Raw genomic sequence first — 27,156 nt, forward strand, 5'->3', positions numbered from 1 at the left:
ATGTATCAATATATTACACAATTGTAAATGAAAATAATAAAATAATCTGCAGAGCAAAATAAACACAGGACACTTTCAAAGCCAATATGAAATAGGAAGTGCAGAAGTACGTCATTTCCTTAAAGGCAACCACCTGAACTCTTAAAGTCACAGAACACTGGATCACAATACAATATAATGCCTGGGCAAGTGGAAGCACTATTAATCATGTTACAGACAACAGCCTGGTCATTGGTGCGACAATTTTCCAACACAAGAAAAGGCCTATGTCCCTCAGGGAATTTAAAGGCCTAAGTAAGTAAGTAAATTGAATTGTTTCATAGATGCTCCCTGTTCTGTCCTGGTACTCACACATGCACCATTTGCCTCGAGCTGCCTGAAAATTAAGGCCTGGCCCAGCACTGGGTTCTGAATGAACGGCAGCACGAGAGTGCCAAACAGTGCATGTTTTATTTTTTTGGTGCGATCCCCATGGACATGGACAATGGAGAACTTGTCATGTAACTTCTAGAGAACACAAGAACGGACCTTGAGAGAAACAACTGGTTCAATCTCAATGATTTAGCGCCTAGCTGGAAGGGGGAAAAAGGTATTTGTTTGGATGGATTTCTCTGTATTGTTGTTCACTTCACTAGATGTTGTTATTGAGTTGTATTGTCTCGATGTATTGTGTAATGTGTATTATGGCGGGCTGCTGGTTTATGGTTCAGGATGCATCGAGTGTATTAATTATAAATGTATGCTATATAATGGGGAATGTGCAATGCATAAATGTGATTAGTTCTATATATGAAACTCCTGATGTATTGATATGTGAAGTTATTCATGCAATGTTTATTGATCTTTGATATATGTTTTTCTTTCAGTTTTCACGGTGACAGTTTACAATAAAATGGTAAAATTCATCAGTCGAGCTCCAACTCCTTATTGCCAGCTGGGTCAGCTACAGCACGCAATAAATATTGAGACTAGTCATTAATGAGTAGTAGGCAGTATGTATCAGGCTGACACACTACTCTGCCTGCTAATCAGACCAGTTTAATACTTATATAGAAGCTTGTTGATCAGATATATTCAGCGAAGATATTGAATGTAGAGAAAAGTCTATAGAGCCCCGAGGGCGAGGGGACTCTGTTAAAGTGGTTAACAGTAGATGTTGTCACTGCTGCCCACACAGACGTATGACCAGCTGTTGAGTATACAGCTCAAAGAAATGGTAAACTTTGATCAGATAACAGAAGGCCTCATGTTGTAGCTTCAAGTGCTGACCTGAGATCACCAGATGTCTTCATGATGCTTATGACATTGATTGAATACTTTATTACTAGACAGCAATTCAAACAGTACGGGTACAGTCACAGACACTTGAGCTAAAAGGATAAAGTCCACTTCTACAAGAGGAGGAGTCTGGAGAACATCCTGGATATTGTGGCACCCGTGACATGTCTGCATAATAGACCTGACCTGAATGTGGAGACTTTGGAAACACTAAGAGGCTGGTGGACTTCTCTAAACTGCCCCCAAACTTAGGCTAATGAAGGCCAGCATGGTGTTAAAAAAAATGTCCTTCATGCGGAAAATGGCCATTTGCACCAGGGGGTATTGGAAATGAATGAATGAATGAAATTAATGTTTAAAAAAATAAAATAAAATTTCAATTCTTGATTTGTTGTGCCAGTGTAACCAAAATACACTGATGATGTTGTTGATAACAGACTTTCACTGTTCAATGGGATGGCAGAGATGTTGAAGTTGATCCAAAAGAAAAGGGAAAGCCTGTCACAACTTCACAAGCATTAACAGGAGAAGTTTGATTTTGAGGGCGCTAGCCCCTCCTATGCCCAGCTTTCCGGTTTTGTGATTGGCCAGAATGAGATTATGTATGATGATAAGGGCGCCCCTCACTTCACACGGGTGGGCTTTTTTGTCAGCTACGCTTTCAACACAACTTAGAGGACAGTGTTTGAGGAGTTCAATTGAGGCTTCCACAATGTGTGGCAGAGATGTGGTGGACCCCAGCAACAAGTGATAGTGGGACAGGAAAACTATGACTGGGACTGGCTTACTTACCGTTTGTTGCACAGTGCAAACATTTGTTATAGAGAGCTATAAACTTAATTTCTCCTGGGGATAGATGAATGAATTAAATACTTTATTACTCAATTAAGTTTATTATTATTACTTGCGCAAGCAGAGCGTGCAAGTAATGTTATCAGTCAGGTGCTACGATGCGTATGTCCCTTAGCAGCATATGATCGATTACTGTTTGAGGAAACTATGGAAGGAAATAAATTACACAACACAACACATTAAAAGATAAAAGAATGCTCTACCACTATGCATTTACCGTCAGACATGGCTAATGGGTGTTGCCCGGGCCGTGGACATTAAAAGATAAACACATTGCTCTAGTACTATGCATTGACCGTCAGACATATGGCACAATGGGTGTTTCCACGGACACATAAAAATGTAGGCTATTTCAACCTGTGTTGTCTCACGTTGAGTGGGTTTGGAAGAAAATAGCTTGGATGTTTACATTTGAACCGTAGCTTCAGTGTTCTGCAGGAATCTGACTCTGCATATACGTTAGGCAAATCTCCCTTTTTTACTATATCTTTTGTATTGGTATAAAAGGGGAGTCACAATTTTTGGAGTTTTGTATCAGGATGGAACAATTCAATAATTTGAAGTACTGAGACAGGAATTTGACCTAAACCACACAATCAACTTCTGCAGTATAGGCCTACCTAACTGAGACATATATTGCTGAAAACATTTGGATCTCTAACAATAGTTCTTTCTAAAGTTAGTTGACACATTAGAAACAATTGTAAATATATTTAGTCGTGGCTTCTGCATATTCTGCCATGTTGGAAGTGGATGGCCACCACTTACCTGAACACCGCTGAAGTGCCCTTGAGCAAGACACTCACTGAACCCCCAACTGCATGGAGCTGCTCAGTAGCCAACAGTATTGGTTGTACTGCAGGGCAGTTGCGTGCGTGTAACTGTGAAGCAGGGTATTCCTGAAAAAGAGTATTATTTGTTCTCAGTGAACCTCCCCTGGGTAAATAAAAAGGAGACTAATAAAAAGGCGACAGACAGTCTCCAAGATATAGATGGAGAGGGAGAGAGCGAGCGTGCATGACACACGCACACACACACACACACACACACACACGTGCACACACACGCACGCACATGCACGCACACTTATTACACTTATCACACTTAAATTAAGCTGCAACCTCCTCCTTCATTAAGTTGACATCTTCTCTTATCACACCTACGCAGCTGCTGTGCTGCTGGATCTATAATGGTCCTTATATAAGCTCTATACTGCCAGGTGTTTGTTGTTTATCATAAATATATACATAGGCTACTTAGATAAACGTCTCTGACACTTAATTACTGAAGACACGTGCTTGACCTATTCACTTCTCCTGTGTGCACTCCACTCTGTAAAAAACATCATGGTTCTGAACACCTAGAATCCATCGCACATGGATGTAGTGCATACAAAAATGTGTATATTGCTCGGATTGTTGTCTGATGCAGTTCGAAAATATGTGCCATCTAGTGCAGCAATGTATAAACATTGGTTTAGCTGTGCATGCGATGTCTTTGCTAACATCCCAAATACACCCGATGTCGTCTTTGTTGACACCAGTCACAAGGAGGTCCTGATTCTGGAGGTGGGCTGTGTCTTTGATTTGTGGACCAGGCATTCCAAGATAAACATTCTAAGTACCATTAATCAAGCGTAGCGTTAGTTCATTGCGGCACGGAGGGCAGATGGTTTATATGTGTGTACATGGTTCCCCCTCATTCATTCCCCCTAGTGATCTATACTGCTTCTTTAAATCTGCTGCCTCTCTAGGCCACGCCCTCATTCCCACGGTGCAATTCAGGCCGCCTACTTAAGCAGCCTCAGCTCTCTACTCATTCTTTGCATGCTGAGCTGTCAAGCAGATCGTGCGGCAATTGCATGAAATGGAAATGCGTCACATAGTTAATCCATGTAGTATATTTTATTTAAATCAAGTCACGTTCGCCGTGCGGCCTGTGCCTTTCCTATATTCATCCGGAGCCGTTCTGCATGCGGACCGAGGACCTCCCGATGAATAAGGGTTCGCTCAATCGAGCGAAGATTTAAATGAAATTGCATCATGCTGGTGCTTTTACTGACACTCATTCCATTCCCATATAGTTATGCGTGGCTCCGGTATTCTCGCTCATTGCACATGGAGCGCGTGTTGGGGGTTGTTGATATCAGAGCTGTGTCTTGGTGCACAGATAATCGGAGATATCAAATGTGATATCAGACCTGTGTCTCGGTACGCAGATCATCTGATATCACATGAGCAGAGCCACACCGCCAAACTAACATGCAATAGCTTTGCAATAAATGGTCTATGGTCAATCTGAGCCGAAGTGTCTCAATGAACTTGGAATTATAACAAACCTGGGGTATCGTTGTAGATTTGTCATACTGATATTCGGAAGCCTGGGCCATGTGCATAAACTGACCATGAGTGGCTTAAGAATAGCTGGCATTACAAAGAGCAAAGCCAAACAACTTGCCAAATACTGTTCTGTTTCGGCTGTTATAGGTAGTTTGTCTGTGTGGAGGAGGAGGTACCATGATGTGCACCCCGTTGTGACCCCGTTGTGCAACCCTGTGTGTGGCCTCGTGCGTGGTGCAGGATATACGAACAGAATGTGCATATTTAATGTGCCAACCTAATACCTTCAGCTGATGCCAAAGACTAAAAACAGCAACATGTAGGAGTTGACAGAGTGGTATGGACTATGGAGACTGAGACTAGTTGTATGCTACTGTATATACACTATATAGCATTGTACAGCTCCTTGTTGGAAAATACACGGGAAATTCAGGTGCTAGAGGAAGAACAGCACAGTAAAGGTAAAGAACAGAGTTGTAGAACTGTGAGATACAGTCATAGGGAGAAACATCACAAAATCCCACATAAGGCAAATATATATATATATATATTTTTAAATGCTTGGGGGGGAAGCACTCCAGTCGTTACATCACTCCGGCAGCGCACCCCCCGCGTCTCCGCCTCCCAGTTCTTCTGCCCCCTTTTCCATACGGTTGTCACGTTTTCCTATAGCTATACTTTATACCTGATGTAAACAAGTCTTAGTGCTTGTTCTGGTTTTATCCTAGCAGTTTTTGTATTGACCTATTTACAAATGTCAATCAAGCTTGTTTGTTAAATGTAGGCTATATAATAGTACAATCCTATGATCCTATCTATGCGGTAGGCCAGTGTTTCCCCAACCTTTTTTCTGCCAGGGCACACTTTTCATAGCCAAAAAATCCCAGGGCATTCATAACTACAGCCTATACCGGGTAGGCTATATTGATGTCTGTATGCCTGACAGTTATGTAGGCCTACATAGCCTACTTTATCAGAGGGATTCAGTGTCTTAGCCAAAGCGATAATTTAAGCATAGTGTATAATTTGAAAATGTCAAAAGGCAGAAAAAAAAATATATACAAATATATATAAAAAGAAAGATCTCTCTTCAACAATTGCGGTCCTTTTCATAATTCAGTGTTTTAGCCAAAGCGATGCAGGTGTAGCATTACGCGAAAGCGGGGATTGAACCCGGGGCTCCCACTCGCCAGACCAACGCGCAACCTGCCGTGCCAATGGCAGGGCTGTTGCAGGCTGGGTCTTGGGTGGGGGCTACAATCACTCACTTCACACCGCAAGCAAACGATATCACTCAAGTCATGTCCCTTAGGTCGCCTTCACACCAGAAAGCTTTACTTCGATTAAAATGAATCCTGCTGCACAGTGTCGGAAAGTGGTGTCAGGGGCAGCGGTGGCCGAACGGTTTGCGGAGCGGTCTTGATACCGGAAGGTCGCCAGTTCGACCAGCACGTTAAAATTACCACCGCTGAAGTGCCCTTGAGCAAGGCATTGAACCCCGACCATGAAATGTTCTATGAGTAGGGCGTGGCTGTAAACAAGCATCTCGAGCTTAGTCCACTTACCCTGGGTAAACAATGAACTTTGCTTTGCTCTTCGTATGGCAGGTGTGAAGCCTCATTCGAATCCTAATGCGCATCAAAGAACCGCAGTCTACTCCGCCAAAAAAAATGGGGGTTTCGCTTTGCTTCCAAACGCATTTGATTTAGATTTGGACGGTGCAGGTGGGAATGAAATCCGCAGCAAATAAAGGAAATTAAGCTAAACACAGTTGGAGACGGAGAAGGGATATTAATTTTAAGCAGCGCAAAAGATGTCCCGTTTAACCGTGGGCAAATAAGGAGACTGAAGCCCTCATTGAAATGTGAGGACGAGTAGGCCTACATTAATCAATTGCTTAAGGAAACACATAAAAAAAACACTAGTGTACAGAATATTCAGTCCATTTGTGCGTAAACAGGGAGTGGGAACTTTCTTCATGTTGATAAAACGGAGGTCGGATTCATGTTGTGCTGCTGTGCCTCCACACACACACACACACACACACACACACACACACACACACACACACACACACACACACACACACACACACACACACACACACACACACACACACACACACACACACACACACACACACACACAGGGCCGGCCCTCCCATCAGGCAGAACAGGCAGTTGCCTAGGGCATCATGAGAGGAGGGGGGGGGCATCCACCAAGCAAAAAAATAACAAAAACAGTGCTTTAGAACACAAGGGGGCCATGGTCATTTTTCAAGGGGGCATCACGAAAAATCCTGCCTAGGGCACCAAATTGCTCAGGGCCGGCACTGCACACACACACACACACACACACACACACACACACACACACACACACACGGATTACAAATGACAGTTAAGGGCCTATATGTGCTATGCTATACCAGTAGCAGGGGTTTTAAAGGGTGTCCTGACCCAGGAGAGAGGCAGGGAGTGAGGGGAGAGAAGGGAAATGTCTAACCGCCACCAAAGAGCTAGCCCACACACGGCAAGACACACTTCAATCACTGCACGATATACTGTTAAACACTCACAATAAAACTGGAAATAAGCATGCAGACTATACTAGATCCCAAACACAGCCTACCAACCAACCGCCAGCCTGTGACCAACCCACCTGTCGCACTAGCCTACTATCTGATCCACAGCCTAGCGCCTGTGACCAACCCACCTGTCGCACTACTATCTGAACCACCTGCTATACTGGCACGGCTGGTTCTGAGGAACTATTCATTTAAATCACTAAAACAGCTGGTTTTCACAAACAAAATAAACAAAACAAATAATCAAATAACCAAAATAGGGACAAAAACAGCAGAGACAAGGAGTGTTCCTCCTAAAAAAACAAAAAGGGACAATATTAACAAACAATACTTATTACAATTTAAACCCTACAAGTACAATTACAATATAGGCAGCCCTTTACCTCACATTAAGAGGGCCACACGTCACTAGGCCATGACGTGCTCTGGTCCATATGCAGCAGGACACTGAACTGGAGCTGAAGGCGCCGCATGCAGTCGACATACGAGGCCTTGACTCGAGGAGCCATGACACTTAATTAAGGCCCATGACGTAAATCAACGTCAAGTTCAAGTGCACGGCCATGTGCCCGAGACAGAGATTGATTAATCTCCGTCAAATAAGTGATATGAAAACGGATCGCATCGCTCAACCCTCGGTGTTGCACAAAACTTAGATTTATCAAAACACATGAAACCGTGTATACTGCATCTCTTGGGTACCAGGTCGCCTCGCCCCTTTTCCAACTCGCCCCCGCGAAAAGTGAAGACGGCTCGCCACAGAATTTCGAAAAGTGAAGACGGCTCGCCACAGAATTTCGAAAAGTGATGACGGCTCGCCCCGAGCCGTGGAGACAGGTGGATTTTTGAAAATGACTCAAATCATGAAGGAAGCGTGTAATTTGTGGAATCTTTCGGCTACTATTGTGAATCAGTGGACCATGACAGCTTAAACACAACTCTTCTTTACTTTCAAAACTCAAGTCCTAAACCCATCACACCACCAGGCAACCGCAACAAGCCTGCAGCCAGCTACTCTGATGGACGGATGTGGCTCCCTTTTATTCAGTCAGCACAGCAGCCAGGCGTCACACTCACAGCTGTGCTGAATATGGGTGATTAGAAATAGAGCACACACCAAGGACAAGTGTACTATAGCAACTGGCTGAAGCCCCAGGTATAGGCTACGGGCCAGCTGAGCTGAAGCTCTGAACCCGCAGAGACAAACGAGACAATCAGACACCTGACAATTATGGCAAGGGCCAGCCCAGCTGGGCAGAGAGTGCACTCTCTGTCGTTTTGCACATATGCTGCTGCAGTCAATCAGCTCACTGTGTGTGTGTGTGTGTGTGTGAGTGTGAGTGTGAGTGTGCGCGTGCGTGTTTCTGATCTGTCATCTCTGCGTGTGTTGACAGTGTCACTTCACTACACTACACACATCACGCAGAAGAACTGCAGGGAGGCGGAGGCGCGGAGGGAGTAATGTATTGGGGGGGGGGGGGGGGGTGCATAAAAGCAGGTGGAAGCGCGTGCACCGTTCACTTTGCTATACGCAAACAGAGGGAGGCAGGAGGAGGCTACTTCTCCAGTGTCTCCATGCACTCCAGACGTAAACAGATGTTGCATGATTAGGATGTAGCCTAACTTATGTGTTATGATGATGTAAAACATTATAGGCTGATTCAACAATTGATTCAATCATGCTCGATTGCCTATAATTATTAGAACCATCATTGTTCGGACTCTCCGCTTCCACCGTGAGCGCTGCGCGCTACAAGGTGACATGCAACTGGTGTCATCAGGCGGGCATCAGTCGGACTGCAGGGGAGTGAGGGGACCCGGAGTGCCGGTGTTACCGTTTGGAAGAAGCATGGCAGAGGACTGGAACTACACGACCAACGCCATGAACCGGTCCACTGTAATGGACCCGGACCGGTTCGGCAGCCTGGAGGACATCGACGCGTCGGCGGACGGCAGCCCGGCGCTGCGCATCCTCATCTCCGTGGTTTACTCCGTGGTGTGCGCCGTCGGGCTGGTCGGAAATCTGCTCGTGTTCTTCCTCATGAAGGTCCGTAAAATAGCCTACCATGTGCTGCATGTCTGCCAAGCTTGTTCTATTCTATTCTTTAAATAATTTCTCAAACTGGTGTCTGGGGACTCCCATGGGTCCTTGAGGGGCGAGGGTGTTCCAGCTGTGCAAGCAGGGTCCCCAGAACAAAAACAAAAAACTTATTTTAGGTCCGGTTCGAGGGGGGGGGGGGGGGGGGGGGTTGGCAACAAACGTGCGTCCTACCCAATCAAAGGTTATGGAGTGTGTGTGTGTGCGTGTGTGTGTGTGTGCGTGTGTGTGTGTGTGTGCGTGCGTGTGCGTAATTGTGTGTGTTCATTTTATTAAGTGTCCTACGTCAAACGGAATAATAGCGGTCAAAGGCCAGCAGTGAAGCAAGACTTTTATTGCTGTCAATGGAATGAAGTTGTCACGGACGTCGGACGAGCATCTGTTGTCAGAGAACTGTTGCTGTCGGACAGATTAATATAGGGTACTGCATAAGGAATAGGCTACACTGTAATGTGGACATGATCCCACTGAGGCGCCGGACAGACTCACAATTCATACACAGCATCTTCTTTCCTTTTTATTCTTATTTTTGTCTTTGAACTAGGTACAGCAATATGACCATTAACAGCATGTCTTGTATTGTGGGTGTGTATATCTTGACAATAATCTATTTGTTCAAACAAAAACAAGGGCATGCATCTTTGAATTAATAACACAAAAGAAAAAGGTTAGCCAAACTTGAGGAAATTCTTTGCTCAATAGTGAGCCATAAGAGGATGGAGTGCATATTTACAATAGGCCTAGTTCTTATAGAACAGCCCAGGACAAGTCTGGCTGCCCTATTTTGTACAACCTGTAATTTAGCTAGATTTGTTTTAGACGTAGATGCCCATACAGTTCGAGAGGGTAAGGACTGGAAACTGTTCGAGACTGTATTAGGTGGTATGGTAGGGCAGTAGTATTCGCCACAGGGAATTGGTAAGAATTCACAAGGAGACAAGGATGGAGTGTTGCTCGTAGGCACAGTCTTTGTTGAATGTAGCACAGCACAATTAAGAAGTATATCAGCTTCATGAAAGGAAAGTATCACCATCATCAAATACAACATACATAAGGGAACTATATTGTCACCCATATTCTGTATATTAACGCATGGTTTGCCACATTGACATGGGGAAATCAAACCAATCATACTAATCATTAGTCTTGTCATTTACATGAATCAGAACCAAATAACAGTAATGTTGGTAACTTACTTTGGGTCAGTGACGCACACAACATAAACAGAAATGTTCAGCTCTGTTGCTGGCATGTTCTCCTCTCCTGTGCTTGTTCTGAAGTGAATGAAAGCTCTCATCAAGGGCACGGTGACCCTGTGCTAATAATCACACCTGCACTGGATGTGACTTAATTGTCCATTTCAATCTGGGTCTTTTGTACACTAACGATTTATAATCTTGACATATAGGATGTCAGAATGAACATACGATAGACACTTTCTTGTGAGTTGTGACTGCTATACCTCTGCCCATTTGGCTGACTATTGTATTTACATGCTCAGTCCACGATAGTTGACTGTCAAGGACGAGGGCTGTGTTTATTTCAGTATAGCAGCTGGGTCTCCCAGTCTCCCCACCTCCACCAGGGCTGGTTCTAGGGGGAACAGGGGTGTGCAGAGCCCACCCAAATGTGCGCCCTGCCCACCCAATCAAAAGAGAATATTTATTTTTATTCAATATAAAAAATACCACAAAATATCAGTACCATTTATCATGTCTGATTGGGTGGGCAGCATTTTTAGAGAAATTTAAACCCATCTGAACACTGTTTGCCATTAGTGCTGTTAACCGACAGGCAGTGGTGTGCACAGATAGACACCAGGTGGTGCTAGAGCACCTGCCCTTTTGCCCTCTGGACAGCAATGTGCTCTTTTGAAAGTCTGTTTTTTTGTTAATTTTATTTTTTGTTTTGTACAGTTTACCGTATGTGGCCCATGGTGACATTGATCAATTATTGATTAAAAGCTTCTAATATATTATGTATGCCCCAAAATCTATAAATCTCACACTATTAAGGCAGCCGGTGGTTCCATGTGCCGCACCCTTGAGCACCCCCTCTAAATGTCTGTGCATGCCCATTGCCACTGCCGACAGGGTGCTAATTGATGGAAATTGGGTTACTGGTGGTCAAAGAAGGAGAAAATAGATAGATAATCTGATAATCTGATTAGAGATATATATATAGAATATACACTTCTATATAGCCAGAAACAGGAAATCATCATAGAGGAGGTAAAAAGGGAAATGAAACAAATATACAGGGAGGGGGAAAAGGGGTGAGTGGGGGATTCAGATTTTACGGGGGGCCGTTTCGAATTGCAGCCGTCCGTAGGTGCCCTTTGAGAGCAGTTTTGAAGGAGTCAAGGGATTCGCATGTTTTAATGACTGTTGGTAGGGCGTTCCACATTTTGGTGGCATAGGAGCTAAATTCATTTAGTCCCTTGTTTGTGCCGAATCTGGGTTGCACATGGTTTGTTGAACTCCCTCTGGTGTTGTGGATGTGGACTTCGTTGACATTAAGGAAGTATCTAGACAGGTACATGGGTATCTTAGTGGTGTAGAGAATCTTGTGGACCAGACCCATTGCAAGATGCTGTACTCCGTCGTCAACCCTAAGCCATTCCAGCCTGTCAAAGTGGGCAGGGGTGAGGTGGGTTCGGGGAGTGAGGCCAAGTAGTAGCCTGACCAGTTTGTTTTGGGAAGTCTGGAGCCTTGTTTTAAGGGCCTTAGAGGTGCTGTGGTACCAAGAGGTGCATGCATAGTCGAAGAAACCTTGTATGATGGCTCCTGTTAGGGTCTTCAAGCTATTTTTGTTGACCAGTGAGGAGATCCTGTATAGGAATCTTTGGTTGACTTTTTTGATTACGTTGGTGGCCATTTTATCACCGGAAAGCTTTGCCTCCAGGATGGAACCTGGTAGGTAATTTCATCTTTTCTTGTGATAATATTGTCACCCACTCTAACCAAGAAGCCATCTGCCTTGCTGAGATTACTATTTGGTCCAAATAGAATGGATTCAGTTTTTCCCAGGTGTAAAGAAAGAAGAGTATTTGCCAGCATCCATCTCGTGTTTGATGTGGTCGCTCAAATAGAGGAGGCATGTGTCAGTGGAATGGGATGTTCTGAAGCCAGATTGGAATTCATACATAGACTTTTCAACCTGTTCATAGACTTATTTTTTCCATCACTTTTGAGATGGAGCTAAGAATAGAGTAGGGCGGTAGTTGCCGAGGTCTAATTTGCTCCCTTTCTTGTGCAGGGGGGTTACTTTGGCCAGTTTGAAATCTTGGGGGACCTGTCCCTGTTTGATGGAGAGGTTTATTATGTGGGTGATGATTGGAGCTACAGTGAAGGGGAAAAGGGGTGGGTGGGGGATTCAGATTTTACAGGGGCCAGTTTCGAATTGCAGCCGTCCGTAGGTGCCCTTTGAGAGCAGTTTTGAAGGAGTCAAGCTGGATTTGCATGTCTTAATGACTGTTGGTAGGGCGTTCCACATTTTGGTGGCATAGGAGCGGAATGAATTTAGACCCTTGTTTGGGTTGTACATGGTTTGTTGCACTCCCTCTGGTGTTGTGGGTGTGGACTTTGTTGACATTAAGGAAGTTTCCTTGGTTGACTTTTTTGATTACGTTGGTGGCCATTTTATCACCGGAAAGATTTGCCTCCAGGATGGAACCTAGGTAGGTAATTTCATCTTTTCTTGTGATAATATTGTCACCCACTCTAACCAAGAAGCCATCTTCCTTGCTGAGATTACTATTTGATCCAAATAGAATGGATTCAGTTTTTCCCAGGTGTAAAGAAAGAATTTGCCAGCATCCATCTCGTGTTTGATGTGGTCGCTCAAATAGAGGAGGCATGTGTCAGTGGAATGGGATGTTCTGAAGCCAATTCATACATTAATTATTTTGTGGCAAGATACTTTTCAACCTGTTCATAGACTATTTTTTCATATCATCAGTTGAAGGGAAACTTCAACTTATTGCTTCAACTTATTGCTTCAACTTATTGCTTCAACTTATTGCCGGCCTTGCCGCACACGCCTGCGCCGCAAGGCCGTGGCAGGCGTAAAGAGTGTCCCTTATTTCAAGATCTCAAAGGTGGCAAGTTAACCCTATTTGAAATTCTTCCTTGGGGCAGACAGCTGACCGCACACCGGACCCACAGAAAGATATTGGCTCGAGCTCTCATTGAGTTGGGGAGAGAGAGAGAGAGAGAGAGGGAGGCTGTGTTTGTGTGCGTGTGTTAGTGTTGCGTGCATGTGTGTGTGCCTTGCAAGTTGCTTGCATCTTTATTACATTTTGGTCGGTGCCGTTTGCACCAGTTGAGCGTGTGTGTGTGCGTGAGTGCGTGCGTGCGTGCGTGCGCGCGCGCGTGCGTGCGTGCGTGCGTGCGTGCGTGCGTGCGTGCGTGCGTGCGCGTACTGTCATTATTAATGACAGTAAGAGCAGCTATCTGTACATACAAACAATGTTCAGTGGAGTGTTTGTTGTGCAGGCCTATAGTATAGGTAGTAGTATAGTAGTATAGTAGTATAGTAGTGTCATTGCTGTACTTTGAGTACTGGAATATGATGCTATGCTATTGCTGCAGGTTGAACTAGTAGCATATATAGTATAATGGATGTCTTATAGCCCCCCCACCAGTGGCGTAAATATCGACGGTGCAACCGGTGCGATGCACCGGGGCCCAGCGCCCCCAAGGGGCCCATGAAGGCGACTATCGGTTGCAGGAAGAGTAACACCAAGGATTCGTCAGTGATGTCACTGACTGCTGGTTTATAAACAGCTTCAAGTCCATACTACTTCCGTGTTGCATAACAGTGACATCACTGTCCACTCCTTCTTGGTATTTTTACCACCTTGTTTCAATGTGTGTGTTTGTGTTCATGCTGCCTGTCAGCAGCACAACATAGCTCAGCTGTAGACTATTCTGTCACGTTCCGTCGCGCTAATGAAACACTAGATGGGATTATTATGTCATGTCAGCACTATCAGAAGATGTAACCCAGGTAAAGTAATCTGTCACTCTGCAAGTTTAACTAAAGTTTTTTCCATCTGTCCAAAGTCATTTCTGATAGCCTGCAGGCTGCAGCCCTGCAGTCCTACAGATACACAGATACAGAATGATTGAAAGTGAAACATGCAAATTGTTTGAATATTTTACTATCAGATCGCTTAGGTACAGTTCAAAGACGCATTTGGTACAATGAAGCGCTACGCATCATTTCACATCGCATCCCCCCCCCACACAAAATATTTGCACCGGGGCCCACTGCCAGGTAGTTTCGCCACTGCCCCCCACCCAAAACCACTGCCAGCTGCCACTTAATGTCAGTGATGACCCCACACTGGCCCACAGGGTGATAACCCCACACTGGCCCACAGGGTTTTCATTAAAATCTCACCTGCACAACCCTATGATATGTTGTTGTTTCAAATGTGTCATTTTTAAATATGCAAATACACAAATAAATATACAGTATACATCTAGCAGCCTACACGTTGAACATGTGAGCTTGTAGATCTGCTATTTTCAAAAGATCTTGGAAAAAAATAAGGGAAAAAATAATTTTAACAATTAACATAAATCGTGTATTAATTGTTAAAATAATTTTAACAATTAACATAAATCGTGTATAAACCCTGGCAAAATATATCTTCTTGGGGGTCGAGCAGCCACATACGTATCACCTTTGGGCGTCCTCACATGAAAAGGTCTGAGAAGCACTGCTTTAAATGGTGCATTATTTTCTCATGAAGGTCAGATCCGGCCGAAGCAGGAGGACCTGCACCATCAACTTCTTCATCCTGAACCTGGCGGTCACAGACTTCCAGTTCGTGTTGACCCTTCCGTTCTGGGCCGTGGACACGGCCCTGGACTTCAGCTGGCCGTTTGGCAACGCCATGTGCAAGATCATCCTGTCCGTGACCGTCATGAACATGTACGCCAGCGTGTTCTTCCTGACCGCCATGAGCGTCACCAGATACTGGTCTGTGGCCTCTGCCCTCAAAGACCGCACCAGAAACCGATTCTGTTCTGTGAGGTGGGTGGATGATGAGCTTTGTTGCAGGTCTTAGGCGCGATTCATACTCCTATTTTAGAGCCGAATAAAAGTCGGTTCGGCTCTGTAGAGCCTACAATGTGACGTCATTTGAGGTTCGGGGGGGCGGGTACCGTCCTAAAGTCGGCTCTTCGGTGCTACTGAAAATTTCTGACGAGCCGAAATCATTTCGGCACTACAGCCGAAACAGCGGTAAAATAGGAGTATGAATCGGCCCTTAGATTAGAACCGTCCAAAGAAGTTACTCCATGGAACCTGTTATCAACACACATAACACTTAATTTATACTATAATATAAAAACTGCAATGGTGCAAAAAGTGCTTGTCAGGGTAGGCAGTTCAAATATTGATTATTTTGGGGGGTCTTGGAGAAGATGGCCGTGGGCGCCGTGGCCACGGTTTGGCCCATGGAATACTGATTTATTATTGATTTCAGCTAGTAATTCCAAACATGCAAACATGATACACATACAGTACAGTATGCGTCTCCTCATGCCGAACAACGTTTGTGTTCTTACTTTTGACCTCTGACCCTTAGATCACCCGCCATTTTGAATTATATGAAAAACAGTTAAAATAACTATACACTATGAAGCATTAGTTAAGCATTAGTAAATACTTAATTCATCATGAAGTCCTCATTTGTAAACCATTATTCATACATTACTAAACATTAGTAAACACAGTTATAAATGTTTCAACTATATATTATTAAGCTAAGTTAAGTATTTGTAAAATACTTAACTATCTTTGATCAAGATGCACGAAAACTTCTACACGTGAACTTTGGACCTATACAGACGAAACAATCAGAAGTACATAAGTGAAAGAATGAAGGTTGTATGAGCCAATGAAAATTGCTGTTTTATGAAAATTCTTCTTCTGCCCCTAATACATACATGCAGCCTCATATGTTTAAATGCCAAATAGCACTGAAACGAGCCTTACTCTAATTGGCCAAAGGGGGGCGCTATAGCAATTCTTTGAAAATGTAAACTTTGAACAGGCATCCGTCGTCCGTCCGTCCGTCCGTCCGTCTGTCTGTGGTATGAACAGCCGCAGTACCGCTGGGTGACATGAAGTGGTACTGTTGTTGAGCAGCCTAAAAGGGCTTATTGCTTGGTCCTGCCTTATCGCTGCTTGCTACTGTTGTTATCATTATTAGCCTATTGTTTTAATAGGCTATTATTATTATTATCATTATTATTATTAGGCCTAGCCCTATAGCCTACTTTTATCATTGATATTATTTGATGTTATTTCAAACTAACAGATGGCATTGAAATGTACCTGTGCAGGTGGGTGAGTGCGGGGCTGTGGCTGTGTGCAACCGTGGCCACGGCACCCACGGCCATCTTCTCCACGGTCAGAAACATCGCCGGAGAGAAGCTGTGCTTGCTCAGCTTCCCGCACGCGCAGCACTGGCTGGCCGTGTACCACCTGCAGAAGATCCTGGTGGCCTTTGTGTTTCCGATGCTGATCGTCACCGGCTGTTACCTGCTGCTGCTGCGCCTGGTGCGCACAAGGAGCATGAACAACAACCAGAAGCGGAGGTCCCGGGTCACCAAGTCTGTCACCGTGGTGGTCCTGTCCTTCTTCCTGTGCTGGATGCCCAACCACGCCATCACTTTCTGGGGCGTGTTGGTCAAGTTCAACGTGGTGAACTGGGACAAGTCTTATTACATGGTTCACACCTATGTGTTCCCCGTCACGGTCTGTCTGGCCCACGCCAACAGTTGCCTGAACCCAGTGCTGTACTGCCTCATGCGTCGGGAGTTCAGGAAAATGCTCAAAGACCTGTTCTGGCGGATTTCCTCGCCGGCCGTTGGCGTGTGTCAAATCCGTCCGTTTTCCGGGAAAGCGGCCGCGGACCCGGATGACATGCAGACGGTCATACCGCTAAATAACATGGACACCGAGCAGTACCGGCTGTCCGTTCTCAACGACCGGTGTGACTGGGGTGTGACCGGGGTGCCTGGGGTGCCCGCCGCAGAGGGACATGACGAGTGACGAGTCTCACTGGTCATAAAAAAACGTTTTGTATCAAAACCAGTTGGTCTTTAAACTTTCATATTCGATACAAAGACAGTGAACAAACAAACTATCTATCTATCTATCTATCTATCTTTCCTTCTTTCAAGTTGCTGCAAAGTTCTTGCTGCTTTGATTAGTGTGTGATCGTAATCGGCTTGTGGGTTAAAAGGCTACCAGTATTACTCAAGCTTATCTGATAAATAGTGAATGATGTGTCAAATTGTGTCAAATTATCTCCAGTCACCCAGCTGTGTCCTTGTCCTCAACGCACCCCGTACAGCTGAGCACACCTGTCCTCTCATTAGATTACACACCCATTGCCATCATACCATCTGTGGCATATTTCTGACTTTGCTGTTGTAGCCTACTTGGCTGGGCTAAACTAATATATATATATATATATATATATATATATATATATATATATATATATATATAATGTACGTGCAAATTGAACCATAAAAGCATTGTTCTAAATTATTTCAAAAAAATAAAATGACTCTGATAGGCTAGCCTACTAGACCTATCTTTATAATCTAAGAAGTAGCATACAGCAGTATTTTTTTAAATGATACATGGCAGCGGTGGCCGAACGGATAGCGGCGCGGTCTAGATACCGGAAGGTTCCCAGTTCGAACCAGCCGTCCGACACGTTAAAATTACCACCGCTGAAATGCCCTTGAACAAGGCATCAACCACTACGATGAAATGTGTTCTATGAGCAGGGCCTGGCTGGAAACAAGTTCTTGAGCTTAGCCCAGATACCCTGGGTAAATATAGATTTCATTTCATTTCATTTCATTTCATTTCATTTCATTTCATACAGCGTTATCTATGGTAGTTTTATAGCAAATAGTAAATAAAATAAATGCTAAATGGTGCATTTATATAGGCCTAGTGCTTTTATCCAAAGCACTGTGCATTACATTCACCCATTCACACACACATTCATGTAGGCTACACAAGGGTGGAGGAAACCATATTCACCTTATAATTGCGTGCCAGTGTTGCACTCTGAAAATAGCTGATCTACAAGCTCACAAAGTATTGCAATCCCTTAAGTAAATATTTCATCTCAAGCTTTCCCCCACGAATGCTTATTAGTTGTTCGACTTACATTTGACAGACTTTTGATGCATTTAAGAAAGGTACAAATTAATATATTTGTAAAAACAAAATTCCCATGGACCACCATTATGCCATGGTCCACTATTGATGACTGCCTGCAAGACCACTGGTTGAGAAACAGTGGTCTTGGAGGCAGTCCAATATGGCGTTTGGCCTTCCTAAGCCCCTGGCCTGCCAGTCATAAAAGTCCAAAAGCTTAGCATGCCTCCCCTTGGAATATTGCTGGCCATTTAAGGTTTCCCTACCATGGAATACAAAATGCACATTGTAGTTTTCATTGTTGCAGTACCACAACATGTCTTTTTTCCTGGGATTAATTGTGTTGTTTAACTTGTTTTCCTTGGTTGTTGACCTTTGTGGACATGTGATACAAAACAAATATGTTGATATACAGTTAACTGGCAGATGGTTAATTGAAGTGCTGATAGTGGTGGTGGCATCGCATGACATGACCCTCTGCATCGAAATGACCTCCAGCAGACCTTCAGATCAAAGCAGGCCTTCAGCAGACTGAAATACGTTTACAAGTATTTATATTGTTATTACTATATACATTCAAATACTTTTAACAGAAGATCATTTACCTTATCAAAGTGTGATTGCTCTAGCCTACTAACACATTGTAGTGGTGTTTTTATCCCCAAAGTTTGTGTTTAGTTCATCTGGGTTTGTGTTCGAGTCTTTTTGATTGGTTGATTGAAGTATTTATTAACAGTTTGCAGAATTACAGTACATTTCAAGCACAAGCACAACTAAAAAAAAACATTGCATGGATGCACCTGGGACGTATCCTCAGTGATGTATCCCAAGGTCATCTGGGTTTCGGGTCTGGCAACAGCATACCCCTCACTCAGGTGACCCAGCTGGGGTGATCAAGTCCCGACTTACGTCCCAGTAGCTACCCTCGATCAGTCCCAAAAACTGTTAACTGTGAGTGGACAACACCAGTTTCGAATTGCAGCCGTCCGTAGGTGCCCTTTGAGAGCGGTTTTGAAGGAGTCAAGGGATTCATGTCTTAATGACAGTTGGTATGGCGTTCCACATTTTTGTGGCATAGGGAGAGACAGCGAACTCCATCGGAGCGAAATTAATTTAGTCCCTTGTTTGTGCCGAATCTGGGTTGCACATGGTTTGTTGAACTCCCTCTGGTGTCGTGGGTGTGAACTTCATTGACTTAAGGAAGTGTAGCATTTTCCTGTGGTAAAATAGTTGAAAACACACCTGTAGGCTATATTAATTCAGCTACTGCTACTGTCTGTCGGTAGCTTATGACAACGACAGCACGACTCCATGATACCAGAAACGGGAATGTGGCATTTGAAAAGCTCTTGTGTCACGTGGACAATGTTCTAATGCCCTTCACACATAACCAGGTTCGGCTGTGCAGTTTAATGATGACTGCCAGAGGACACAGTGAATTGTAAACAGGCATAAATGCCTTGCTAAGTGGACTTTGCACCGTCATGTACAGTAAAGCCTGAATGGGTTGAATGGAATGAAGCACATAGACAGGCACATAACTGAGTAGAGAGAACAATGGGGCAAACCTGACTGACGATCCACTCATCTGCTTATCATACCGAATAAAACGTTATAATGGATATGGCTTCTGTATAGTTTAATGGCACTGACGAACCAAAGTGGCACATCTCTGCATAGTGGAGCGCTGGACATGCAGTACCAGAGACCATGAGTTAATGATTAAAATGGAACATTTGCAGGGGACTCTATTTTAAAGAAAGCCTCGTTGCTACAGAAATAAATGGCCTTCTGCGGGCCAAATGTTTAAAACGTGTGCGTGTGCACTGTGCATGCGTGTCTGTGTGTATGTGTGTCTGTGTGTATGCGTGTGAGTGTGCACTGTGCATGCGTGTCTGTGTGTTTGTGCATCTGTGTTTTTTGTTCACGTACAAATGAACAAATGTTCATGCCTGTCTGGGCACATTTATATGGTCAATGATGAAACTGGCCCTGCAGGGACATATATACATTCAAAGTAAACACACGGGCTATTAACTATAAATGCACCAAGTCTCTCTGTGTGTGTGTACGTACGTGTGTACGTCTGTAATCTACTTAACTTGAGAACAGTTCGCCCCACCGACTTGAAATTCGACACACGCGTTCCACCCCACCACAGTAAAAGTAATATAATGCATTTCTTGGCAAATTATGCTCAGTATAGTCTAGTAGCCAGAATGTGAACCTGGACATGTTGAGTACACCAATGTGTTATGTGAGAAATGTTTAGTATGGGTCCCCACTGCTCCCCAGCATGTAGAAACTGCCGGATGCTAACTTGCATATGTTGAGCAATTTTCATAATTGGCATAATATCTGACCATACCATTACCATACACTCCTTAGGTTAAAACGGCCATAGCCGTAATCACAAATGTGATGTCATTGATTGATTGATTGAAATATGTATTAACAGTTAACAGAATTACAGTTAACAGAATTACAGTACATTTCAAGCACAAACTCAATACAAAGACTGTTAACTGTGAGTGGACGACCCAATAAAGCATTACACTTGTTTACAAGAGGGGGCAAGTAGCACATGTGGGCAAGTAGCTATGGCCGTTTTTAGCCCAAGGAGTGTTTTTTTGCAAAACTAATGCTTGGAATGGATTCAGCATCATGAAAACCCCCTAGTTTGACATGTCACATGCTACATAAAGCATGATGCAATTTGGAATGTTTTGCCTTCTATAGGTTGTTAATGGTATGGTCACATATTATGCCAATTATGAAAATTGCTTGACATGACCTAAAAACCCAAGGGGACATTTGTAATACCCATGAATAACCACAAGAGGGAGGGAGAGCATCATTCAGGTTAGTGACATCAATTATCTTCCCCAATTTGTCTGAGCAGTTGGTTGATCTTTGATTTGATCAGGTGATTATTGTGATTATTGTCATTATTATTGTTATTATCATTATTGCTTCATTCCTCGTTTGGACTGAGCTCTGATTGTTCTCGGCCTATTGTCTTCAATTAGTTTGTTACATTTTGTAAAAGCCAAGAAAGAAAAAAATATGTTTTGTTCTCTTCTCTGCTTCTGCTGTGTTTTTTTTTCTAACTTTTCTTACTTTGTTTTTGTTTTGTCAGTAACTAATGTTACTCTTAAAAAAGGGTAGGCATAATAAGCTTTGGCTTCAGTGCTACACCTTTTCAGTGCTAAACCTGATCATGTAACACAACTGTCTTTTAACCCATTTTGGGGCGGGAATCCCTTTTGGTGTTTTAAACATTATGTTATAATTTAGCTATTGAAAAATAGCAGATCTACAAGCTCTACGAGCTTGTAGGTCTGCTATTTTTGAAAAATCGTAAAAATGTGGCGCAAATGTTTGAATATATATTCTTTCAAAGTGAATGTTTTTAACTCAGGTCTAAATGGCTTGAACATGGAAATGTAAGTACCAAAATAAACCATTCATTCACGTTGATCTTTTTGTATAAAGTCAGAGGTTTATCTACAGTCAACAACAGTGTGATACAAGGGAGTGGAACACAGACCATAATAACACCATCATCATACATTAATCCTAACAACGTTGGCAGACGGCACAATGTCTAGATGCTGGGATTGGAGTGTCAGTATCAACAGTACTGCCAATCTTCACTTGACAATCTTTACAATGGCTTCTCAACATTTAACTTGAATACAATTAAGACATAGATATTGTTTATTGAAAATGTGTTTGCTAGACCAGTATAATGGGATTGCTTTTTTTTTAAACAACTTTTGAATGTCTTGTCGTTACTAGACTATAAATTCACTACAATTATAATGAATGTAACAAACAAACAACAACTACAGTATTAGTCCAATACGAATAGAACTGTCCAGGTAGCGAAAATGAGAAAAAATACTTTAAGGTTTATCTCCGGGTCTTGTTCCGCCAAAAGGGTGAGTGGTATACAGTATATATTTTAATAGTTTGTCATGTGGTAACATTAATGGGTACTATATTTATGTTCAGATTAAATCTAAACCTTATAACTTGTGACATTAAGCACATTACTCAGTCACTGTTAGTCAGCAGTTTGATACATATAGTGTGAGAGTGTGTGTGAGCGCGTGTGTTCCTGACAGTACTGTGGAGATTCATAACCTGATCAGAACTTCCTAGTTGGGCGGGTCACTGCCTTGGCAAACTGCACGGAGTTGATACGTCCGTCAGGCCCAACACCAGCCATCCTCAACAGGTCATCCACTGAAAACAGGACGACACAGCTGTCAATCAAACAGTGGTGAAAAACTTTTCACTTCTTTTTTTTTTACTTAAGTATAAGTGTCAATATTGCCATGTAGAAATACAAGTAAACGTCTGTTAATCAAAAAATGACTTGAGTAAAAGTACAAAAGTATTGGTAACAAAAGTACTTAAAAGTATCAAAAGTAGAAAGTACTCAATATGCAGAATGTCCCATTTCACACATTTTCAAATGTATACAAATCTTTTTCAAGTGGCCGAAATGTATATAGGGCTGAAGTGGTTCAATCTTCAAAGCAACTATTAACTAACGTTTTCAAATAATTGTAGTGGAATAAAAGTATATTTTCCTCGGAAATGTAGTGGAGTAGAAGTAAAAGTACAGACAATTTAAAAATGCACCAGTAAAGTAAAAGTACCTTAAAATAATGTAATTAAGTAGCTTAGTAGCCTACAGTACTTGAGTAAATTAACTTAGTTTCTTTGCACTACTGCAATCAAACTAATCCATATCAAACTGGCTTGCATGTTATTAATATTGACCACCATCAGCTCATGCCCTCACCTTCCGCGTCGGTGAGTTTCTCCCCCAAAGAGGTGAGCTTGGCACGGAGCTCGGAGGCAAGGAGGTAACCCTTGTGTTCCTTGTCAGCCATGTTCAGAGCTTCCAGGATCTCCTGCTCTGGTGACTCCTGCTGCTGCTGGTTGTACATGATGCCGAGGAACGTAGAGAAGTCTAGCTCCCCACTCCTATCTGAACACACAGAATCAGAATCAGAATCACTTTATTTGTCATTTTCCTATGTACTTGCATACAAAAGAACATGAAATACCGTTTCCCCTCAGTTATTGGCAGTGCAACATAAAACATAGAGCCTATTTAAAAAACATAAGCTAAAAACTAAAACAAAACATGTATGTATGATGACGTGCAATTCATATGGAAAGGTTAAGAGTTACCAACACCACGCACAACCTATAAATAAATAAAGTGGCATGGTGCTATCCTTAAAAACAAAACGTTACCAGCACCGATGTTTTAAGTGCTGTTGTGCATCAAAAGTGCATTTTTAGTCCAGTTCAGTCCAGCGCTTCATTCAGTTTTGCCGGGGGAGGGGGCACAGACACACGCACGCACGCAAACACAAACACGCACACATCTATGTTATAGATCAGGGGTGCCCAAAAGGCCCCTAAAGAAATATATGAAGAATAGAAGAATATATTATTTTCCAACAAGTGTGCTTGTCTTATATGTAACGCCAGTGCCGATATTCCAAAGCCCCCTCCGGTACATTTATTTTATTTTGTATTTTCAGCCAAAGTCAAAAATGTGTTGGCACCCCTGTTATAGATGGTGTACCCTTTTAAAAGGGAACTAAAACATTTATTTTAACAAGGCATTTGCCTAAACGATGGGCTTATTAATGCCCTTTTCTGTTTTTAAACTTGAACTTTTCCTTAGTTGTGTATAATGGTTACACTTTGAGATCAAATATAATGTATTATTAACATTATTATTGTTGCTATTATAATTTCGACCTCTAGTCACTACAGTTGTGTTATATTACACTACACTTTTAGAGAGTAGGAGACAGAGATATAATGATGAACTGACAGACAGACAGACAGGCAGGCAGGCAGACATACAGACAGACAGACAGACAGACAGACAGACAGGCAGGCAGGCAGGCAGGCAGGCAGGCAGGCAGGCAGGCAGACAGGCAGGCAGGCAGGCAGGCAGGCAGGCAGGCAGGCAGGCAGGCAGACAGACAGACAGACAGACAGACAGACAGACAGACAGACAGACAGTACCCATCTTAAGGAACATCAAGTGTCTGTCCACTTCGGACCACGTGGGACTTGACCCCAAGCAGCGCATCACTGTGATCAGCTCCTTGGCATCGATCTTCCCACATCGCTTTTTATCGTAGAGCGAAAAACATTCTTTATACTCTGTAAGAGATATATTTCAAATGTTTAATAATAATAATAATAGTATATTGTACCATAACTGGCCAAACAATATAATAAATAAATACAAATATACTGTATCTAGTACCCTGGAATTTCATATTCAATATGCTTTATTTATATTTTATTTATTTATTTATTTTCTTCCATAAATGGTGCATTTATATAGCGATTTTATCCAAATAGTTTTTTTTACCAAGATTGTGCATTACATTCACCCATTCATACACTGATGGCGGATGGAAACCATGCAAGGCACCAACCTGCACATCGGGAGCAATTATGGGTTCACCTCAAAGGCCCTTAAAACAAGGCTCCAGACCTCCCAAAACAAACTGGTCAGGCTCCTACTTGGCCTCACCCCCCGAACCCACCTCACCCCTGCCCTCTTTGACAGGCTGGAATGGCTTAGGGTCGACGACAGAGTACAGCATCTTGCAATGGGTCTGGTCCACAAGATTCGATACACCACCAAGATACCCATGTACCTGACTAAATACTTCCTTAATGTTAACGAAGTCCACACCCACAACACCAGAGGGAGTGCAACAAACCATGTACAACCCAGATTCGGCACAAACAAGGGACTAAATTCTTTTCGCTCCTATGCCACCAAAATGTGGAACGCCCTACCAACAGTCATTAAGACATGTGAATCCCTTGACTCCTTCAAAACCGCTCTCAAAGGGCACCTACGGACGGCTGCAATTCGAAACTGCCCCCCCCCCCCCCCCCCCCTTTTTTCCCCTCACTGTATATGTTTCTTTTCCCTTTTTACCTCCTTTATGATGAATTCCTGTTCTGTTCTTTGACTACATAGAAGTGTCTATCTGTACGTCTCTAAATGTTTTGATGAATTGAACATGGTGGACCCTCTTGTAAACAAGTGTAATGCTTAATTGGGTTGGGTCGTCCACTCACAGTTAACAGTCTTTGTATTGAGTTTGTGCTTGAAATGTACTGTAATTCTGCAAACTGTTAATAAATATTTCAATCAATCAATCAGAGTTCAGACTAGAGTCTTGCTCAAGGACAATTCCATACAGTATATTTGTTGTCCGTGTGTATATGTGGGTGGGTGTGTTTGTGTGTGTATGTGCGTGCGTGTGTACATGTACATTTGCGTGCGTGTGCGTGCGTGCCTGTGTGTGTGTATGTGGCTTGTTAGGTGCACCCGAGCAAGTGAGTGCCCCCCATTCAATCGGAACAAGTACAGGCTTTGTATTGCTGCAGGCCATGTGAGACACTCTACTGTCTGCTCAGCTCGGGTCTGTTGTGAAACAGACCAACAATGACAGTTAGTTCCCAACCCTGGTTCTCAGGAACTGGTGGTGCTGGGTTGTTCACCCTGTGCTCCAAGCACAATTAGTCCCTAATCAGACATTGCTTTTAGTTTGAACAGAAGAAATCCTGGTAGGATATAAACCCAGCAGTTCTAAAATGTCCTGGTAGGAAAGAAAACCAGCAGTAGCCTATTGTAATTCCTGATTAGTAGAATGGAAAACGAGTATAGGATAGAAAACCACCAGTACTAGTAGTCCTGGTAGGATACAACCAGAGTAATCTAGTAAGAGAGTGGTGACACGCTTTGATCTCGCCGCAAAGCGGGTACCTATGGGCGATAGTTCCAAACATTGTTCCTATGGCTGGAACTATTCCATTGAGATAGAATGAGCACTTCTGCATTGTTACAATGAGAGTCAACGGGAGTGTCATTACTCTTTTACTAGATTACTCTGGATACAACCCCAAAGTAAGTACTAATATTTTTAGAATAAGAATATCAATCCACAGGTACTAGGGTTCTCAGACGATCAGGGTTGGGAAGCATTACTTTACTATGCTATTCATCTGCACCAATTAACTCAATTAAATCACTCTGTTCATCCTTTTGTGAAATTACCATTGATCTGATCTTGTGTCAGGAACTTCGCCTGTAATAAAAATGGGAATAGAAAAACGTCAAAATATGTTTTCAGAAAAGCAACATAAGGCCATCTTCAGAGACCAAAAATTCCACTTAATGTTAAACACAAGTTTAATGACAGGGTCTCTGAAGTTGGCCTTAAACACTAAGTGGAATTTTTATTTAAACAATAAAATATACATAACTTACGTACTATCATACTATATGAAACTACTGTATCTAAAATCCAGTAAAATTATCAGAGAAGATTAGAGGTATTATATAAAAGTTAGAAGAGGAAGATATGAAATAATACAAAATATGTCCTACATACCATTGTTTCTGTGCGGGCTAGAGTCTTTTTCAGGTGAATGTGTCTGTTGCTCTGTTCCTACTGAAGCAGCTGAAGCTGATCGGGTGTTTGGGGTGTTACGGTGTCCTGGTGTGTGTGTTACGGTGTCCTGGTGTGTGTGTTACGGTGTCCTGGTGTGTGTGTAAGATGAGGATGATAGTGTGGGACTGGAAGCGGTGTGCCGTGCGGTGTCATCCATCTCCCTTTACTGACACCCAAACCGCATGTGTAATGTTTGATGTCTGAACTGCTGAACTTGCCCATTGATTCCTTCCAGCAGGCGGCCGGCCATAGGTTCCAATAAAGCAAGCCTCT

At 43.1% G+C, this 27,156-nt stretch overlaps 2 protein-coding genes across 3 annotated transcripts; one reads left to right on the forward strand and one right to left on the reverse strand.

The window, feature by feature from the left end:
- The first annotated feature begins 8,592 nt into the window (after window positions 1–8,592).
- On the forward strand, window positions 8,593–17,649 carry rxfp3.3b (relaxin family peptide receptor 3.3b). Of its 2 annotated transcripts, none has more exons than XM_079500838.1 (3): window positions 8,593–9,103; window positions 14,916–15,199; window positions 16,516–17,649. In XM_079500838.1, exons 1-3 carry the CDS (start codon window positions 8,819–8,821, stop codon window positions 17,225–17,227), a joined length of 1,281 nt encoding a protein of 426 aa, XP_079356964.1. In that variant the 5' UTR covers window positions 8,593–8,818; the 3' UTR covers window positions 17,228–17,649. The 2 variants fall into 2 exon arrangements, with proteins under 2 accessions (XP_079356964.1, XP_079356965.1); XM_079500839.1 differs by having other exon boundaries at window positions 14,921–15,199; window positions 16,516–17,231.
- Window positions 17,650–22,488: 4,839 nt separating this feature from the next.
- Window positions 22,489–26,912, reverse strand: calml4b (calmodulin-like 4b). The gene is made up of 5 exons (XM_079501177.1): window positions 26,824–26,912; window positions 26,487–26,517; window positions 24,425–24,565; window positions 23,175–23,363; window positions 22,489–22,609 (listed from the first exon to the last, which is right to left on the reverse strand). The coding sequence occupies exons 1-5, from the start codon at window positions 26,824–26,826 to the stop codon at window positions 22,512–22,514; spliced, it is 462 nt and encodes a 153-aa protein (XP_079357303.1). The 5' UTR covers window positions 26,827–26,912; the 3' UTR covers window positions 22,489–22,511.
- Window positions 26,913–27,156: the final 244 nt, after the last annotated feature.

Source organism: Electrona antarctica (genome assembly GCF_951216825.1).
Source record: "Electrona antarctica genome assembly, chromosome: 5".
NCBI lineage: Eukaryota > Metazoa > Chordata > Actinopteri > Myctophiformes > Myctophidae > Electrona > Electrona antarctica.